The sequence below is a fragment of the Aythya ferina genome (assembly GCF_964211825.1).
Source record: "Aythya ferina genome assembly, chromosome: 11".
Lineage (NCBI taxonomy): Eukaryota > Metazoa > Chordata > Aves > Anseriformes > Anatidae > Aythya > Aythya ferina.
The window spans coordinates 16,328,487-16,349,203 of NC_140307.1; the positions used below are offsets into that span (position 1 = coordinate 16,328,487).

Here is a 20,717-nt window from a genome sequence, read left to right on the forward strand (position 1 = left end):
CTGCTGGCTGCTCTGCCTCACGGCACTCAGCTGCTCGCTGCGCTGAGGAACCTGCTCCTAGAGGAGCAGGGCAATGTTAAAAACGCAATAAAAATGTTAAAGAAAGATGTCTATCAAAGATGTATGCCAACGCCAATTGAGGAAATATTAATCACTTCTTTGCTCTGTTTTTAAGTGGATGTCATCAACGCTGACAAGAAAAGTTATAGTCAAGCTGTTTATGAAATCTCTTACACCCCAAAATAAGAGGGTTACATTTTTAATCTTAGAACATGTGTGCATTAACTTTAGAAGATAAACTGTATCCTTACACTACAGTTTGCAAATTTAAGTTTTAATAAATGCATACTCCTGTGCTATATAAACAACTACATAAAGACAGTATGGCTATAGTTTGAAGAACATACAGCCACATCACACATTGCTTTATCTACATGCCCTATGTAAAAAATATATATACATATACATATATATGTATATATATATATCTTTTTAGAATAAGACAATCAAGGAGTTCAACAGTAGGAAGAAAAAAAAATAGGGAATAACGCCACAGAGGTTCATAGAACATTTTAATTTTGTATAAAACCCAGCATTTATTCCAATGCAGCATTAAAGTAGAAACATTTTAATAAATACAAGACAGAGCATGTATTAAACTTAAATTACAATTTAAGTTTATGGACAGAGACTTCTTTCTGCTTCTTTTGTTTCTTCTTTAATTTGGTTGCATCTTTGACTTGCATTTTCACTTGGTCTTGTAACTGAGAAAAGAAGGCTTGGGATGATTTCAAGGCCTTGTCTTTTCCTTCATCCTGTCAATGGAAACAATATTTGTTATAACACCAAGAAACATACAGACAGTACCACTATATTATTTATCATTTCTTTTAAAAGTCAAATATCATATGTAAGTACTAATTAACTTTCAGAGAGTCATCTCTTTTCAGCAGATTCTTATGCCATTCCGGCTAAAGATTAAGCTTCCTTTCTAGTCCTGATTTGGCATAGTAGTGAACTAAGGCATGTAAGCTACAACTGCATAATAAACTACAATTACTGAACTTACGTTTTGTATTTTGTTGGTCTTTTGAAAAGGTAAACAGAAGTGGTTTAAAAGTAATGAAGTTATTTTCCAATACACCAGAATTTCAGACATTTAAAAAAAAATTAATTTATAAGGCATCGCAGGTGGAATATAAATTTACTTTTTTATAGCATGCAAAGCACAAGATCAATCTGATAGGATTATAAAGAAAGCTCCACAAAACGTAAAAAAGCCAACAGGAACATTATAGTTTGAAGTTCGGTTACTCAAAGCTTACAGAGACCTAAGTAGAAACCTCATTTTCAGTTATACATGCAAGTAGTCAGTCCCATTTAGTCAAGTGGGACAGTTCAAACACAGGAAATAAGAGACTGAGTTCTAGTATTTGCAGGAACACCACCTTCTGAACTTTGAAATAAAAAGTAGTACCTAACACAAACAATCATTTGTTCTGTGAGAGTACTATGATATAAAGTAATTGTATCATACAGTTCATGTTTTTCCTTATCTAAAGATTATCTACACATCCAAGATTAATCTTCTCATTTAGTATATCTCACCCTGAATAAGCTTCTGCAGGTTCCAATTAAGCATGATTTATTCATAATTCAAGTAATAACATCTACATGAATATGCATTATAAAAAGGAGGTCAATACAGAGCACAACTCAGAGCTGTGTTTTTTCAGGCTGCTCTCCTGACATCACATTCATAGGGTAATCAGCAAAATCAGGAGTAAAAAAAGACATTCAACACTACTTTGCATTTAGTTCCATGCACATATTAGACTGGTACTTCCAAAATTGCAGCTCAAAAGAATACAAGGAAAAAAAAGGGGGAGGAAAAAAAAAAAAATACATCCTTTCCATGTCTACTTCCTACCTCTTCCTTTCCAGCAGTTTTATTTTTTATATTTACTCAAACATAAATAAGGTATCAAGGTTTGTGTAGGCAAGCAGATACACTACTTAGTACAAGAATTTCTGAGGGGGTGGTAGGAGGTGTAGTTATGCCTAGAGGGATAGGAGAGAAGCAAATCCTTTCTTCTAACTGTGTTAAACATTATCTACCCCTGGGATTTTAGAGCTCATCAGCTAAAGAAAATTAAGTTAAACAGGACTACTCGAGACAGCATTACCTTGAGCAGCGTTGCTTTGCCTTCTTTTGTAAGCTTTTTCAATTTCGCTGCAGCAGCTTTTTTGCTGAGTTTTATGCCTTGCTCCGATTTCTTCTTTTCAAGAAGCTTTTGACGTTTCTCCTTTTCCCTTAGCTTTATACGTTTACGAAGCTTTTTCTTTCTTCGCTCTCGTTTTTTGTCTGTGGAAGTCTTTTCTGCGTCTGTTTTTACATCACCAGCTTTGTTCTTTTCCTAAAGAGAAAAAAAAATATATAAGCATGCAAAAGAAAACTCACTTTAGTGAGTTTTAGTGAGTATTTAAGCCTGTCTTAGTGTTTCCATTATTTCAGGTGTCTGACACATTAAGGCATAGACTGAAAACAGCCAGAAGCTGGTAGTAGTGTCTGTACAATTGACAGTCTATTGCTGTTTAACTTCCCCTTCTACCCAGCTATATAATGGTAAAAACAATTACCATCACAAGTCAAGAATAAAAACCGTCTGTAAGTTAGTATCATGACCTAGCATGGTCTGATAAATAACTGGAAGGTGTGGGAAGAGTTTAAGAGTTTTTAAAATGCTAGGCATGGAGGTTCATGAGGTAAGTAACCTTGAGTGGATGGGGTAGCAAAATCCTCCCACTGATCTGGCATCCACTACACCCTTCTGTTGTGAATACAGATCCTTGATTTTTCTGTTTGTTTGTGTGTTATTTGGTTGGGTTTTGGTTTTTGTTTGGTTTTACCTTGATCTCCTCTGGTGCTAAGAGAGCAGCGTCACTAACAGCAACAGGTGCTACTTCTTCCATAGTGATAGCTGGCAGGTTTGAGACTATTTTCACTTCTGGCACAGGCTAGAAATAAAAAAAAATATTCAGCACTAAGTACGCCATCTCAAAGGAATGGAGTTTACGTGTAACTGAACACGCTAAATATTTGGTTATATTTAGAGACAGTTATAGTGCATTTAATACAACAGAAGTACAAGTTCAATGTTTACTCAAAATATACTTGGGAAATGAAAATTCTCCAGTTTCAAAGAAAATAAAGGAAAAGAGTAACTTTGAAACTGAACTACTTACTGGTTTGGGTGTGAAGTGGAAATTACAAAGTGCATCCAGTTGCAGGAAGAGAGAATCCATCATTTCCTGAATTTCTTTGTGTTCAGGATTTTCTTCCTCTTCAGTTTTTTGCTAGATTAATAATGTAATGTTAATGCAATACCACTCATAAAGCAATTTCACTTTAGCAAGACTGCTAACACAGTATGCAATTCAGAGCCATTCCACATGCCACATGAACACTCAGAGGAAGTCTGAAGTAATTCCATAAAGCTGAAAACACCTAGTAGCATACAAGTGAATATATATGCTTATGTGATGCAAACTTCAAAGCAATAGGAAAGGCATTGTTTGTGTTACCTGGTGAAGTTTCAAGTATTCTTGCTCATAGATCTCAGCAAGACTCAGTTTACTTTTTTCATGGTCCAAAGTGATGCGCTTCTTGTATTCAAAGGCATCCTCTTTTGGTTTTTCTTTCGGTTCTACATCGTCCCATGCCTGAGAAAGTCATAAATTAACAACCAAATACAACTACAGACTAAATGTGTTAGTTGCTACAGCTTATTTAGAACATTACTTATCTGACATTTTAACTAACTCATGTGTGTGGCTTCCCCAGGAACTCAGAAAGTTCACACTTTAATTTGAAGAATAGAAGACACATACTCAAGCTTGTGTACATATTTTCAGTGAATCAGGGCAAAAATAGTATAATTAATTGCAAATGTGTAATTTCCTTAGATACTCTTCCATTATGTAATTTTACTTATTTATTTAGCAAACAGTAAGCCTCAACAAATTGTGAGATACAAGTCTTTTATCAGTGACTTTGAAGAAAAATTTTACACATTTAAGCTTTGATTAGCATTTAGGATGCATAAAGAACTACACAACTAGGATCACAGAAAAAAAGTGAGACTGGCATTATATTCCAGAGGAACTCCTTATAGTTACTCCTCTTTATCTGTAAATAATCTTTAGTTTGAAGAAAATCAAAACCTAGCTTATAACACATACTTAAAAAAAAAAAAAAAAAAAAAAAAAAAGATTATGACTCTGAAGCCCCATTCATTAAGGCAAAATGAAACATCCAGTTGCAGAAATTAATCAAGAAAACTCTATACCTAACATGTTAAGAGTTTAAACTTTCTTAGAATGTGCCCTGTGAATAAAGTCAAGGAACAAAATGGAAAAATGGAGAAGAGCAAGCAAGATATTAACCTCATCCAATATTCTCTGTTTAATGATATCTTCAAGCTGAAAAGTAGTTTCCTCTGTGATCACAGGAGCTGAAAAGAAGAAAAGATTAATGTTTCTCCAGCAAGAAACACTTTTTGCTCCGAGGAATCAAAAAGAAATTAAAAAAAAAAAAAAAAGAAAAACAAAGTAAAGCCTCAACAAATATGTAGTAGTTGAAATTTTTTCTTGACCTAGAGATTGATGAAGTCAAGCAAATAACGTTTTCTTCCACTACCTTGGAGAGAAATGAAAATGGGAAAGAGAATGATGTTATGTATGCCTTGTAAGTGACTAAAACTGCCACTGAATTAATGAACTTTCAGGTAAATTCAACCAAGTGAACCAAGAAGACTATAGCTTCCTGTAATTTCCACAACGAAAATGCACTGCCTCAAAGATGTGCTGAGAAGTTTAACTAGTATTTTTGTTACCCTGCTCTCAAGTCATGGGTGTTGTCATCATGCTCACAGGCAAGGCAATCCAACTTGGTACGGCAATATACTCTCAAGAAAGCCCTCCCTCAATACTTACCCATTCGGACTGCATGATCAAAGAGTATTGTTTCCTCCAAAAGGCTATTTTCCGGTCGCTTTTGTCCAGTCACTTCTCCTTTAAGCTGCCAAGGTTTCTCTTCTAACAACTCTTCTTCTAAACTTTTTATTTTTTCACTCAACTGAAAAAAACAAAAACAATTTCCTAAGAAGTTTAAAACAGTTCACAAGTAAACTCAAGGCAAGAAATCCATAGCCATTTCAGGTGCTTCCAAATCCTCCTCATGTAATGTAAGGATACGTAATTGCATACGCATATCTGATAAACTACTTTATTTTTATTAAGTTTAAGAAGTCCCTTCATGTATGCCATGTATACAATTATTATAAAACATTGGTCACTGTTTAAAAGTATTAGCAAAATGATAAAACAATTACCTTTTCCTGTCTCTTTTCAAAAGATGACTTTATTTCACCGGGATCGATGCCCTTCTCCAATTGCATGTCAGTACCGTCTTCAGTTTCACTGTCATCTGGCAATCTAAAAGTAACTTTTGAAGAGGCCTTTTTACCTCTCACATTCTCAATCATCTCATTAATATCCTCCACCCTGTAAAATTAAAATACAATTTAAAATGAAGTAAAGGTTAAAAAGCCACTAACATTTGTGCTTGAAGATATTTCAGCCATTACAACTTTACCTGTTACAACTAACCAATAGTTAAGAACTGCAATAGACTTTCATTGAAGTCTAAAGACAAAGACACTGTGGAAACTTCTATACATCAAAAAATAACCTTTAAAAGCTGAAGTTATAGCTATTAAATCTTTTACTGAAATAAATCCCAAGAAACAACAGTACGAAAGCAAGTAAATAAACTACTTTTTGACTAAGATAACAATGCAATCCATGAACATACAACAGATAACAGAAAATGACAAACCATGACTAAAGTGAACCTGGAATTCACAATTTATTTTCTACTTGAACACTGCCACTCTTCAGTGTAAAATTATAAAGACATTTAACTGCAAATAATGCTAATACTTACTCAGACATGCTTTCTTCATTCTCCTTTTCAATAGCACTGTCTGCTTCCTCTTCCTGATCATCTTCAACACCATTAGCTACTAAGTCATCATTGTCATCAACAGGATCAAAGAAGTCTTTGTATGTCAGGTCTCTAGAACTTTTAACTGACTAAGAAGGTGACAGGGAAAACAAAAAAACGAAAAAGCAGTTAGGATGACAGAAGTCTAAGAGCAGCCTGCCTCTGAAAGGCTAACATCTGGGGAATAGCACGACTTGTGTAATAGCAGTTCAGTTTACTGAAGCATTAACCTGGGGCAGAGCATCTCTGTAAAATTAGCCTCTTTTACAAGTACTCAGGGCATTCTGCCACTTAAATTCATTTCTAACTTCTACACGTGCTGAAGTCAGAGAGCAATGATTTTTTCTGATTATTCACTGGTATGCGTACGTCCTTCCTTACGCCCTGGGCAGAGTTCTTGCAAGCAAGAATCTCTGGCAACTTTAAGTAAGAAAAGATTAGTTTTTGAAACAAGTACTCGGCAACTTGCAAAATTTGAGTTACAAAGCCCTGTCCCTGTAAAAAGAAGTAGCCAAACCACCTTTGCTCTGCATCAGTCACCTTAGGAATCCCCAATCATGAGACATCAATGTTGAGCAACGCAGCTTTCTTGCTAAGCTGGATCACATATTCTGCAAGGTCTCGTATTTCTTACGACATGACCACCAAGTCCTCAATCCATGCAAAAACCTAAAATCCATCTAAACAGAGACTGGAATGGGAAGACAGTATGTACTTGTGCATTGGTGCATTTTGCTACCAGATACTTAACATCAAATATTAACAGCAATTGTTAGTTTTCCAATCATTTTAACTTGGCAGTTTCTCCTGTGAGCTCAACAATTTAGAGTAAACCTAACAGATATCAGATCTTGATTTAAATAAAAGAGTTCAGATAGTTTACTATCTTCTTACTTTGACTTTAGTTTCTTCAGACTCCTCCTCCTCATCATCCGAGATGATTTCCTCAAAGTAGTTGATATCGTCTTCCTCCTCCTCCCTCTCCCTATTTTCCTTCTCTGCGTGCTCTAAAAAAGCTTCCATCACAGCCAGCTTGAAGAACTTGTCATCCACTACAGATTTTCTTCCTTTTTTTTTCAACGTTGTTTCCTTTGCTATTTTAGTTTGTTCTTCTAGTGCATCAATATCAAAGTCAACATCAGAATCCTCATCACTGTATTTCTGCGTTATGGCTTCTTTGGGTTTACTTTGCTTTTCTTTAGCTTTAGTTTCTTGTTTTGTAGAGACACTCTCCTGTTCAGTTTCTGCTTCCATTACGTCTTCCAGTTCATTATCACTGCTAGCCTCTGCATCAGAGCCATCATCTTCCTGGTCTGAGACAAGGCAAAGATCTTTATCGTTGGCATCCCTTGCAACGGATTTCTTGAAAAAGTCAAGAATTGCATTATTCTGGAGCTCTAGTTGTTGCCAAATCTGTTCTTCATCAAAGTTTTCTATCACCAGCTCTTTTAGAGGACTCCCACGAACTACACTGCTTCCCAGAGCTTTATTTAAGTCGTATAGAGTCTTTGTTAACGCTCTGAACTCAGCAGCCAGCCCATCTTGTACACTAGAAGAGGAGGAGAAAAAAGTTAAAGTTTTAAAAAGCACAACAACTACTTTTTTTTTTTTTTTTTTTTTTTTTTTTCCGGAGTTAGCTAGCTTTCCTTCATTCCCAGCTCCAGTAAGGTACCCGCATGGTCCCCCTGCAGCTCCCTGCCGGCACCTTCCAACACTCACAGCTTTTGCGCAACTCCCCACGTGGCTGAGCGCCGCTACCGAGCGCTCCCAGCAGCAGACGCCTCACCATTTTTAAGCCTTTCAGCTTCCCCCCGCCCGCACCCCCGGGACACCCACGCGATTATCACGACTATCGCAAGCCTTCGCTCGGGCGTTCCCTCCCTCCCTCCCGGCCGGTCCCGGCCCCACAGCGCAGTCGGCGCACACGCAGACCCCTCGCTCCCGGCTGCCGGCAGCCCCGCCGCCCACACGGCGCTTCAGGTGGGCTCCATGCGCCGCCAGGAGCCCCCCGCGCCCTCGCCCTCTCCCGCAGCGCCGCGGCCGCCGGCGGTACCTCAGGAACTGCTCGGGCCGCGCGGCGGCGGCGCCCGCCACCCTGAGCGCGGCCTCCAGCCCGCTGCGCGCCGCCATCTTGCCCCGCCCCGCGCCGTCAGGGCGCCCCCTGCGGCCGGGAGGCGGCGAGCGGCAAAATGGCGGCCGGCTGGCGGCGGGCGGCGGCCGGTAACGCGCGGCGGGGCGGGGGGGTGCGGGGCTGTGAGGCGCTCGGGGGGGACGGGGTGAAGACAAGACAGCGATAATTTGTGAGTACAAGGTCCGATGAATCTTCTCTGAAGGACAAAATACCTAGAAACATTCTGACTTGGTTGTCAGCGTGTGAAAAATTATCTCTTTGCAAAAACAAGGCGAAACAACAACAAAAACAGTAGGGGCAAATGATGAGTGTATACTAGGTGTAGAAAAACTGCATGGGTGCCTTTGGGCAGCATGCAAAAGTTTTTCAAACAGGACAGATACTTGGACAGATAACTTCAGTCACAGTGTCCATTGGCTTCAGAAGACATATAATAAAATAGACTTCAGAGAACGTCTATTTTTTAGCATTGGAGAAAGTTCTGAATTAATTGCGTAATTCTGTAAGTTACTTGATGAATGTTTTGTGATTAAAGAGTTTAGCCACAACATTTACCTGAACAAAGGACTGGTTTTGTGATATATGCATAACTTGCACTGTTTCTTTCCTGAAACATGAATTCCAATCTGAAGCTGCTAAAAAGCTTTCTTTTTCATTTCAGGGTCAGCTTTTGATCATTGAGTGTGCTACTTCGTAGCACAAAAATGAGACCAGAAACATGAAGATGAGTAAAGATTAGAATTATATTAATAGAAGTAGAATTACAGTAACTATATTGTTACTAATCTGTATAATGCCAGAAAAAAAAAAAAAACACACACACACAAGTGTCTTTTGTTTATTCTCAGCCAATTCATACTGATATTTATGTGTTTAAAATTAAAGCTCTATATACATATGACTACAGCTAGAATAAATTCACAAGTCTTCTTAGATAAAAAGTTTATAAAAAAACACAACAAACTCCAGAGTTCTCTGTCCCTACATCATCACCAGAAAAATACAGTCTTACCACCTTAGGGGGAAGATATGGAGAGACACATAAAAAATACTGCCATATGAGTATCTTTGACTTTACAAGAATTTTAGGATTATTCTTTACTTCGTCACTCTTACCTTTCCTGGAAACACTGCAAAAAATCAAATGTTTCTTGAGCTGAACCCAACAAAATTAACTTTTTCTATTTCTTTTGCCATTGCTCCAGTAATAGCCGAGTGGCAGTCTATCTTATTTGTGTCAAATGTCAATTTACTTGAAAATAGACGTAATACAGAATAAATTATAATAGCCATGTAATCTTTTGCCCGCTGTGAGGTACAACAAGAATTACAGATGATTACAGGAGATATAAAGATGATTGAGAAAAATTTTGCCCATTCCCATCTGTAAAGATTACTTGAAAATCTACATTACTACCATTTCCACTCAGTCACGGGATGTTAATATTTGGAAGCAGGGACGAAAGAACAAAAGTGCTATAGAAAACGTCAAAAATGTAAGTGTATTAAGCAGTCCTTTCACAGTGTTTTTCTCTTTTGGTAAATACTGACTTTCTCTAAGTGAAAGAGTTTCTCTTGCTTCACCAATAATTGGATCAGGCCTTAAGTATTAATGCCAGCAAACAGCTACTGATCCTGGGTAGATGGAAAAAACATATGACTTTTTTTTTTTTTTAATGCATTATTTACTTCGGTGATCTGGTCAAACTCTAGTCTAGTTATTTATCCGTGCTGCTAATTATGCCAACTAGATACTGCATGTTTCTTGTTTTGTATATTACAGAGCACTGCAAAGTATTGCTTCCTCAGGCAACTGCTTTGTTCACCCCTGACACAGTTCCATTTAGACAGCAACTGTATCTACTGAATAGATTCAGCGGAGACATTGGAAAAACAAGAATTTTTCTGCTGTGAAGTTGCTAGTGATTTTTTTTTAGTATGTAAAAAGCTTTGAAATATTCAGTTGCAATACTGTCACTATTATAGCCTAAAGGTAACAAAAGTAAAAAAGAATTTTCCAGAACTTCTGGCTGCGATGAAAGTGATGACAGGATGTACTGTGTGAAAGGCTGGCAAGAAATACACCAAAGCAGTTCCTTGGAGAAGTGAGCAGGTTTATGAAAGCTCTTAATGTAGGCTGTTGATTTAATATTTTCAAAAGATGTTGAGTACATTTACTCTCATGGTAGTATTCGAAATTATGTGAATTTCATGTTGTAATTTTAAAGCTTACACATAAACACATGCACGTATATCTATCAGTGCTGTATCATTCTTTGTGAAGAAAAATAAACTGACAGCTGTAGCCTTCCAGTTAAATGGTAGTTGTGTTTCCCACAGTCAAACCAGATGATTAATTACAGCTACTGCTAACCTTACAGGTATTACTAACTTTCCAGAGTACAGAGAGCCTGAAAAATGTAAGCCAAGTTATCCTAAGTGTCTTGGAAAGCATCCAGAATTTCAGTGCCTCCCTGGCACAATCGCTTAGTAAAATGGCACATTTGTGAATTTAAAGTTAAGAATGCATCAAAGACTTCCAGAATGCTGAGATGCCTCCAGCTTGGCCTTGAGGCATTGGGAACTCCGACATGGCCTAAAGCAAATCAGCATGAAATTCAAATGCTGCCTTTATCAATATACCCTTTCATTTAATTCTAATTGTGGTATGAGACACAATTGATAAGACCGCAGTCCCCCCCCCCCATCTTTCCAAAGTGTACTACTTGGATAGATTCATTTTTATTTGTAATTATCCTAATTTTACTCTTTTTTTTTTTTTTTCCTGACTTTTTAAAAATCAAGCAACTTTAGAACTAACTGTGGGCAGCACAGAAATATGACAGATAGTGCAAAGGTCAGAACCGTCTTGTCAGAGCAGTCTGTGAAGAGTTCAATAGACATCTAAGTTTTTTATGGCCCCAAGTTTCTCCAAGACTGTTCCATCTTTTGTCAACATCTAGATGTTAGCCCTTGCCTTTGTGCCATATTGTCATCCAGTATTTTTTTTTTCATTATCATTTCATTTATGATGAGACAAATCATAATCGTTCTCTTTTGTAAGTCATGCTGAAGTCAGTGGCACTAGTTGCATTAAAAAAGGAAATACGATTTTGACCTTTTAAGGATAAGCTAAATTGTTATTGGTCAGTAGAATGTGGTATTATTCACAGTACTTAGAACTGAAATATTTCTAAGCATCTTGAAACTAAGTATAAGACCTGTACAGCACATGAAAAATAAGAGTGGCTGAAGACTTAATTCTTCAGAGAAAAAATCAGAAATCAGTAGAGTTAGCATCCCTTAAGCCTCAAACACAAGATGACATTTCTTTTCTTGCTATAGTTCTGACAGCTAAGAGCTCAAGTCTTTTATCTTTCTCTTGGATCGTGCAATATCAGTTACTTCTGTCATTGGTTTTGTTTGTTTGTTGTTTGTTATAATTTCCATATGTATGGACATGTCCTTGTTTCTTTCTCTATTTTATAAGAAGCTTTGAAAAATTCAGAAACAACATTTAAGTACATTATGCAGTTGACTGTTATGTTTGGCCATGTATTCCAATTTTTAACAGACAGATATAAGCATTTACAACACTTTTTTTTTACCTTCAGCTTTCCACACTAGTGTGCTTATGACACAGGACTTACATAGGCCTCATTAAAAGGGGAAAGAGCAGATAATGTTAATTTCTCAGAAGCATTATATTGGTGCTATTCTTTTTTTTTTTTTTCAGGGCTTCTTACCAGATTGCAGACTTCAGCTCTTATGATACGAACTTTAGCATCATCGCATTCAGTTTCTCAAAACATTCCAAGCTCTTTGTGGAAACTGGGCCGACTTAATCATGTAGCAATTGCAGTGCCTGATTTGGAGAAAGCTCAGTCCTTGTATAAAGATGTGTTAGGAGCACAGGTGAGCGAGACGGTTGCTCTGCCTGAACATGGTGTCTACACTGTTTTTGTGGAGCTGGGAAATACAAAGCTGGAACTTCTACACCCTTTAGGAGAGAAAAGTCCCATTACAAGTTTTCTGCAAAAGAACAAGACTGGAGGAATGCATCATATCTGCATTGAGGTATTTTAACATAATGTATCGTATAACAAGACAATGGATAGTAAATTAATATTTTTTTCATAGGATTGACCTGTGTAAAAAACATATTTATAAGGCTGTCATATCTGTGAAAGTTTCACTTGTATAAGAGGATTATACCCATGTTTTAGTGTAGATGTTAGATGCAAAATTCCACATTGCTGCCTATGATAAATGTTTTCAATGTTTTCCATATTTGAGTCTTGCAAACTTTATTATTTCATACAAAGAGTTATAAATAAAAAGTAATGGGATTACTGATGTGAGTGAAATTGTTTTCAGATTTCATCTATCAAGACCAGTGTTTGCATTTGCGTACTTTCATTGAAAATTGAGAAATTTTGCATAGGCACAGGCATTGCAATTTTTCCTACATTAAGTTTGAGTATGTGCAGGTGTTCAAGAATAGAAAATTAATTCTGTTTAAATTGACCCCAAATAGAATTGCTAGGCTGCTGTTACAGAAATGTGAAACTGAACGTTGGAAATGGGGAGTGTAGAATAAAGAAGTGATTTACAGGAAAACCAAAAAAAGTCCTCAAGCCTTCTGCAAGACCAGTGGCACTTAGACATACGAGATCAGGAAGATGTAGGTACTTCTCAGCAAAAAGAGTTCAGAGCTCTCAAGAGTTTCAAGAATATGTAACCCCTTTAAAGATTTTTCAATAAATATCTGTTACCAGCTGAAGCTGTTCTATGTAGATCTGTTTTGTACGAAATACAATCTTTCTTGTTGCAGACAAACCGCAGATGACTGTCAAGTGAAGCCATACTGTTAATTATGAAAACAGAAGAATGGGACATGCTAATGATCCCATGTTGGACAACTGTATACAATAAGTCAAGTATACAATAAGGCCAAGTTACCCAGGAGTCATAATCTAGCAGATAATTTTGATTAAACGCGTGAGCTAGTGCTACCTGCAGCCAGATTTTCCTAAGTGAAGTCCTGAAACTATTAGATTCTCTAAGCAAAATAAATGTAAGTTCAGAAAAAGATTGTCCTAAGTCAACTATGTTAGTGGTCTCCGTGTAAATTCAAATGGAAGGTTACCAAACAATTCACATGGAAAGAAAACCTGTTGTTGAGCTGCTGTTTATGCGGTACTGAAAACGGATTTGGTTGCTACCATAGTCAATCAAAAAGAAGTTAACGCCTCCTCCCCCAGTTTCCCATTCCCCTCAGAATGAAAAATCCTACCATTTCTAGGTATGTCCTCCTCTGAAGTTGAGCAAAAATACTTTTCAGAAAAACTAAAAAAAAACCAACAAAACAGTCTCAATTGATTGTTCGTTTGAAATTTTAAAACATTTTGTAGAAATACCTTTCCTTGAACAATTGTATTGCAAAAAGATTAATTTTAAAAATACTTTTCCATACTGTAGAAGAAGTCTGATGAGTTTATTAAAATACCTTTCTGTTCTTCCTTCTGTCTTATTATTCAAAGAAAAAATTTAGAAAGGTGTGTTGATAGGGAATTTGCTTTGGACAAAATAAGCATTTTTAGAAGAAATTAAATAATGCCAGACAAGCCATATCTGTGCCATATCAAGCCATATCAGTCAGTATCTGTGACAAAAAGCATGGTGGAGAACTGATAGGGTAAGAGAGAAATCCAGGCCTGATAGTCTCTTAATATACATGTAGATACAACCACAGACTTTCCACAGTTTGCTCTCACTTCTTCCCTGGGGATACAGTTCATTCCATCTGAGCCCAGACACAGTTCCTCTTCTGGCCATCTCTGCAGGACAGGAGCAGCAGCTGTGGTAGCTTTTCTGCTTGGGGAAGCAACCTGGAGGGAGGCATGGCACACTTCTGACACTTTGCTGTCTTCTTTTAGATAATGCTTGACAGTCATTTGGTTTTACTTTTTTTGCTGGCTGGTAGTCACGTGCAGGAAGAACTGCAGACTTCACGATAAACTGCAGACTTCACGATGAACAAAACTGCAGTTTTGTTCGCGATAATTCAGACTTCTGAATTATCGTGAACAAAACTGCAGCAAATGAGTACGAATTAACCGAAGTCTGTTCCTCCAAGTTAAGGCTAGATATCTTCCGTAAAATTCATTATGTATGTTTATTCACTGAGTTACGTCCAGACACCTCAGTCTGGAAAAACAGCAATGCTATTATTTTAATTCTACGTCTTTTTAGGTTAATGACTATTGGCTTTGCTAGACTGAGGGCTAATTTCATTATTTCAAAGGATGGATGCATTTAAGGTTTGTATCCAAACCATCTGATGACATGACATGAGACTTAAGATCACACAATACAGCAAAGACATTTTTTTGTTAATTATGTTTTACTGCAGGAAACTCTACTGAAATTTAATGTTAAATGCTATTATTATAATTAAGTTCAATAAGAAAACTAGGTCATAGTCTGGGGACGTTTCTGGTAATTCCAAGGTTTTTGTCAGGAAACATGATAAAGTTTAACTTACTCAGAAGTAGTATGTATAAATCTGGTAGGCTTTTTCTTTTTACCTTCTGCCCATTGCCCTCCCTCTTCAGCAGCATCTAATGAGTCAGTGTTTTGTCATCAATTAGACAGGGAGGCATTCTTCTTTAGTTAATGATATTTTGAAAGTAATACGATCTTATTAATAGCAATACAGAGTTTAGATTATCTATAGAGTCCTTATAAAGTAACAACATAAATCAATGGACTTAGTGCATGATGAAATTTAATCTAATAAATTCTTAAATATATACTAGAATTTACTGAAACGGTACTTTATAAAATCTTCAAGTAACAAACGCAAACTTCTGTAGGATTTTTATTGTTAAGACTAGATTTTAAAAATGATTTCAGAATTTAATTGATTTTCACAATTATATTAGGACTTAGAAATAACAATTTAGTAAGGATTTGTATTATTGCTCCTAAATGTAGAATGTGCATAATACAATTTAATGTGTCAGTTTGTGTAAACTATATTTTTCTTTCATAAGGTTGATGACATAAACGCAGCTATGGCAGAACTGAAGAAAAAAAAGATTCGAATACTGAGTGAAGAGCCAAAAATAGGTGCACATGGCAAACCCGTGATTTTTCTTCACCCTAAAGATTGCCATGGAGTCCTTGTGGAACTTGAACAAGCCTGAGCTGTAATATTCATATATAAGACAATAAATGAGTTGTGAAGTTACTGATCTGGTGCTGGGAATATTGATGTACTATTCAATCTTTACAGATTCACTGCAGTTCCTGTGGATTAAGTACAGCTTTTGAGCACTAAAATACTCTGAAGATTTTGTTGTTGTTGTTGATCTGATTTTCAGAATTAATGTGTTGACATTTCTTGAATTCTCTTTGATTCTAAAGATGAATGCATGAGCTAAGTTGCATATGTAACAGTTATTTTGTTCTACTGCCTCATGCTTGCAGCATGGTTTTACCTCTGTAACCACAGAAACTGTACAGTTTCTAGGTCATGCCACATTATTTTGTTCTACATTTCAGAGCAGAGACCCACTTCTCAGTGACAACAATATAGCTTAGATATTCCCTTTAGAATTGAAAGGAAAAGGAACATTGCACTTTCTGTTTTCACCATTCACTGCCTGTGCTTCACATTGATTGACTGGTTCATGCAATAAACAAATTTGTATCTTATTGTATGGGCATCTGCAATCATTAAATAACTTTTTCCTTGGCATAACAATCACTGCTGAGGAAGTTTCACTGCATAAATCATCAGTTAGTTGTTTAACGAACTCTGTGCATATGCAGGTGATGGGAAGAAAAGTGTCTGATAAATTATTTGACTGAAATAGTTTTCAGACTATAAGATGCTTCTTGCATTTTTATTTTATTTATTTATTTATTTTTATGGTCAGTTATTGAATACTTTTTTTTCAAGCTTTATTCATTAGAAGATATTTGGGAGAGACCTGAACAAATAGTGAGAATCTTTTCACTTGCTTTATAAATATTGCTTTTCTATGCAACAATATTTATAAATACTGTTTTCCAATTTTCTTACAAAATCATTGGAAAGCACAAGACATGGAAGTCTTGCTTATGTACACTGTCCTCACATCAGAGAACAGCATGCCAACATAATTATGTTTCTGATAGACTGTAGTCACAGTTTGTTGATTTGGACAAACTTCACTTTATTTGTATATGTTAAACAAGCAGCGTTTGTCCTGGTGTTTTCTTTTATAAGCTTGCTTTGATAATGTCAGACGTAGAAATTGAAGATTTGCTGTTTCTCTCATAATTTTTCATAATCCTTAAAATTATTTTTACTGGCTAAACCACAATCCATATTTTATACTTTCTTGCATCCTTGCACGTACTGTGAATAGTTTTGGTTTGATCTGAAACAAGCTCATTTTAGTCTAGGAGATTTTTTACTTAATGGAAATGGAATTATTTGTGTTGTGCCCTGTTTGCTGCAACAAACCACAAGTATAAGGTTGATATGAAATTTTAAAGGGCTTTCAAGACATTGATGCTTCCTTATGAAATTTTCTTCTGGAACAAACTCTGCAAAGTTAGGGATATTTTATTTTTTTTTGTACTCAAAACAAATACTTCCTCTGCCATGTTGTAGGGAAAATAGTCTTCTGCATGGTTCTTGTATTTGAACAGATCACTATTTAAAGGATAGTTTATGATATTAATTGTAAATTGTTAGAATTTAGAAATCCTAAGGCTCATGATGGAAAATAAGGATGCTTTGATATTCCTGAAATACGATTCTACCATTCTAGGAGACATTCTGCTACCAAAACCACTGCAATACTAGCAGAGGATGTTGGGAAGCATCACTGATTACATGTCAAGATAATTGAACAGAACTCTGTAAACCTAACGCTGTTTGGTGACACAGAAAACAGGGTGGTCCCTAGGTTAATGTTTCATTTCTTTGTCCAACTGAAGGAGATGGAATTTTGTGTATGATATATTAAAAGTACCACTTAAGAGTAGTAGCTTGATGCAGTACTAGAGAATGGAGATTCTAGTGAACAATACTTAAGTCTACTTGTCTCATTTTGCTCCCCATCTCATTAGCAGACAGAGACTTGTAATGCTTTTAGCTAGTTACCAGCAATTTCCTGACTGACTGCATTGGCGTTGCCTAGCACTAAGTCAGCTGATGCATTTTGTTCATCATAACTAAGTCATGTTCCTATCTCACTCATAGTTTATATATTTCATCTTACTCTTCCTAAGGTGGAACTCAAGATATTAACAAAGAAATAATAAAAATACTTTAAAAAAGAGTTTAGGTCTGTAAAATTAATCATGCCCCTAATTGGGGCGTATTTGTTACAAGCTCTTTGTTAGGATCAGAATCCTTACTTGTCTGGGAATGGGCTATAGGGTACCAGGATTTCCATCTGTGGAGCTGTAGATTTGTAAGGAATAGCCAAGAGAACTGGACAGATGAAGAAGCTGAAGACAGTTCAGACACGCTGAGAGAAGTCTCCTCTTCATAGGCCTAACTACAGTAAACTTCAGTAGGAACAGGATCAGTGCCTATACTTGTATCAAACAACTAGTCCTTTGCTTTAAACAAGAGAGCCTTCCCAAGTCATTCTGTGAAATGTATCTCTGTGCTGACTTCCTAAGGGTTGGTGTGGGCAGGGGAATGATTAGCTACATGGGCCTACAGGCCTTCTTTGTTACTGCCATGATTATAAAAGGAGATTGATGTCACAAAAAAAGGGGAAAATTAAGGGATACAAACTGGAGCAATGGAGAACTGTGATTTTTTTTTTTCCCTTCAGTAGAGGAGCACTTAATAATATACCTCTGTTGCACAAGTTCTGGAATGAACAACAGTGACTGGGATAACAGGAGGTTGATTAGCTTGTAAGGTTTTGACAGTGTTTTGTTTTATTTTCCAAAAGGAAAAGCAAAATCTGATAATGTCAAGCTTTTCAGAAGATGAAGTGTTAATATTTTGTCAGTAAATTTTGTAGGCTTGTGTCATTTGTCAAGTGCAAGTTCTCTATTCCAGTTTCTCCATGTGTCTTTTTTCCCCTCTGAACTCAAGCATGTTCTTATTTTATGCTGCCTAAGGCAGACAAGACACATTCTTCTAGACTCCATCAACATTACTCAGGCAGCTAAAGGGCTCATAATTAAATAATGCAAAATATCTTTTTTGACTTCCCTTATGCAACCCTCAAGTCTCTGCTAGCTGGGAGGAAAATAACAGTCTGCAGAATGAAGCCCGTTCTATATGAGACAAACCTAGAAGCAAACTCAAAAACCAGAAAAAAGAACTGACTACATGCCTTTTAAAAGCTTACAGTTTTGCAAGTCCACGAAAACTCTGTTCCTGTTGTACTTTTACTGCAATTAATCCAACTGAATTTAAGAATTCTTAGTATTTCATTCTGGATTCATGCTCAATATTACCATATTTACCCAATTTATGGTAAATTTTGGAAGAACTTACTCTATCATATTACCACAGCTGCAGTGTTTAACACAGTCGTGAGCCTGACAATTTGGAAAGCTCTGAATGAATTAGAAGAGGAATGGAAGATGACTGTTGCTTCTGCAGACCACTTCCTAGATGCATAATACTTCTACGTTTAGTACTGAGAATAGAGTTTACTTTATTTATGCGTCTGAAGAAGCATCGAGGACAGTCCTTGGCTTTGGACTTTATTGCTAAGACAGATGAATGGAAATTGGTGTGACCATGGAGGTCGTAAAGAGAGACCACCCTGCATGTTTACAATATCAAATTGAGGTACTTACAGTAAGTGCTCTGAATCATTTCATTAGAGTTCAGTTGATTCTCTCCTTATATCTTCCTGTAGTGATCTGACTTGGGTTTGCTAGACTCAAGAACCCTATATTAAAAGAAAATTGTAAGAGTTAATTGTTTCAGTAAACACTCAGTTCTTTACAATGTAGTTGTCTTGGCCACATTATCAGACTGTGAAATAAAAACAATTCCTAAAACAGTAGCCCTATTACTTATCCTTAGGTGGTACTATAAACAGTAATGTAACTGGTAGTTTAAACCTGGAATATCGAATCATTTAAGATTAATATGGAAATGGTAACAGACAACAATGTATAAAGGAAATGGCCCAATGCTGACATTTTAAAATGGACGACTTCATCTTAGGAACACAAATTTTATCACCTTCAATAAACAAGTTCAGAGCAGTTTGAATATTTTATGAAATGTAAGCTGTTTATCTTATTGTGAAGGGGGAAGGTCTGCCCCTTTGGATGGCATCATTCTTAAATATCTATAAAATTATGTCATGTATAGCTTCATGTTCATTTGCACTGTCTTAACAGCATTGTTAACTGCAAAGTACACAGTATAGATTCGTAAGTGGGGAAGTTTTCCCAAACACTTGAAGTAGATATATTTCAAAGAACTTCATGACATTTCTAGATGTAATATAAAGTGATCTTTTAACTGTTTTGCTTTGTTAATATACAAATAGTATGTAGATACTAAGATCTTCTACAAAATAGACTTTTAATGAATGTTTTTACTCATTTTGAACACTGCATTTTTTTTCCAGTAATAAAGATAGGTTTAAGCCATGACTTAAAAGAAAGAAAAAGTTCGGAATTAACTAGTACCTGTGAGTGCTCTGAAGGCATATGTGACCATGCACAGAAATCCTATCAACTACACAAAAAAGGGGCAAGAATAAACAAACACAAACTATTGTTTCCATGAAAGGTCTTCACATGTACATGGATTTTGACTTGGTGCTTAGCAACTGGTGCAGCTACCCCGGGACAAGCACAAGCACACCAGGCTGGACTTGTCACCTTTACTGTCATGAGAAACACTACTTTGTATGTTCATTTATAATAGCTACAAGTCTGTATTCATACTTACGAGGAAGTCTTGTCATAATTGGCCTAATGGCACTTGATTTTACATATTCTTTATACACATATACACTTGATTTCACATATTCTTTATACACATATTTCACATATTCTTTATACATAATCACTATCACCAAACTGCCATAGAAAGATCTAGTAGTTTCTGATAAAATGCCTGAGAAACCAACTATGCTGTCATTCACTGTAGGAACTGTTGTTCATGGAGAAACCCACTTCAGCGAGCTTTTAAGTATTATAAATTTCACCATTTTTTATTCTTACATGGAGGATTCACTTATCATCAGCACAAGGCCATAAACATTATTATTTTACCTCATGAATCTCTCCTTACGGTGGAATGTGGCTGTTGGGAGTCCCCTGCTGCAAAGTTCAAACTTCGCTTTTTTTTAATTCGATGTCGAGCCCCTCACGGCGCAGGGGAACCTGAGGCGGCCGCCGGCGGGACGGCGCCGGGGCCGCCGCTACCTCAGCGCCCGGGGCGGGGAGCGCGCGGCGGGGGCCGGGGCGGGCTGAGGGGGGCCGAGGCGAGGCGGGAGCCCCCCCGGCCCCCCTGAGGCG

At 36.8% G+C, this 20,717-nt stretch overlaps 2 protein-coding genes and 1 long non-coding RNA gene across 12 annotated transcripts; 1 reads left to right on the forward strand and 2 right to left on the reverse strand.

The window, feature by feature from the left end:
* Positions 1-555: 555 nt before the first annotated feature.
* Positions 556-8,229, reverse strand: MPHOSPH10 (M-phase phosphoprotein 10). Of its 2 annotated transcripts, none has more exons than XM_084532253.1 (11): positions 8,121-8,229; positions 6,962-7,616; positions 6,008-6,156; positions 5,394-5,565; positions 4,996-5,137; positions 4,447-4,514; positions 3,586-3,723; positions 3,247-3,357; positions 2,911-3,018; positions 2,187-2,417; positions 556-815 (listed from the first exon to the last, which is right to left on the reverse strand). In XM_084532253.1, the coding sequence occupies exons 1-11, from the start codon at positions 8,195-8,197 to the stop codon at positions 666-668; spliced, it is 2,001 nt and encodes a 666-aa protein (XP_084388379.1). In that variant the 5' UTR covers positions 8,198-8,229; the 3' UTR covers positions 556-665. The 2 variants fall into 2 exon arrangements, with proteins under 2 accessions (XP_084388379.1, XP_084388380.1); XM_084532254.1 differs by lacking the exon at positions 8,121-8,229 and adding an exon at positions 7,787-7,898.
* Positions 7,794-15,454, forward strand: MCEE (methylmalonyl-CoA epimerase). 9 transcript variants are annotated; one of them, XM_084532259.1, is made up of 5 exons: positions 8,244-8,287; positions 8,860-8,926; positions 9,982-10,303; positions 11,935-12,275; positions 15,257-15,454. In XM_084532259.1, the coding sequence occupies exons 4-5, from the start codon at positions 11,967-11,969 to the stop codon at positions 15,407-15,409; spliced, it is 462 nt and encodes a 153-aa protein (XP_084388385.1). In that variant the 5' UTR covers positions 8,244-8,287; positions 8,860-8,926; positions 9,982-10,303; positions 11,935-11,966; the 3' UTR covers positions 15,410-15,454. The 9 variants fall into 9 exon arrangements, with proteins under 9 accessions (XP_084388389.1, XP_084388381.1, XP_084388385.1 ...); XM_084532256.1 differs by lacking the exon at positions 9,982-10,303 and having other exon boundaries at positions 8,253-8,287; XM_084532258.1 differs by lacking the exon at positions 9,982-10,303 and having other exon boundaries at positions 8,259-8,287; positions 8,860-9,694.
* LOC311442718 lies at positions 13,035-20,646 on the reverse strand. The gene is made up of 3 exons (XR_014696810.1): positions 20,472-20,646; positions 19,032-19,126; positions 13,035-14,089 (listed from the first exon to the last, which is right to left on the reverse strand). It is a non-coding gene; the product is annotated as an uncharacterized lncRNA (long non-coding RNA).
* Positions 20,647-20,717: the final 71 nt, after the last annotated feature.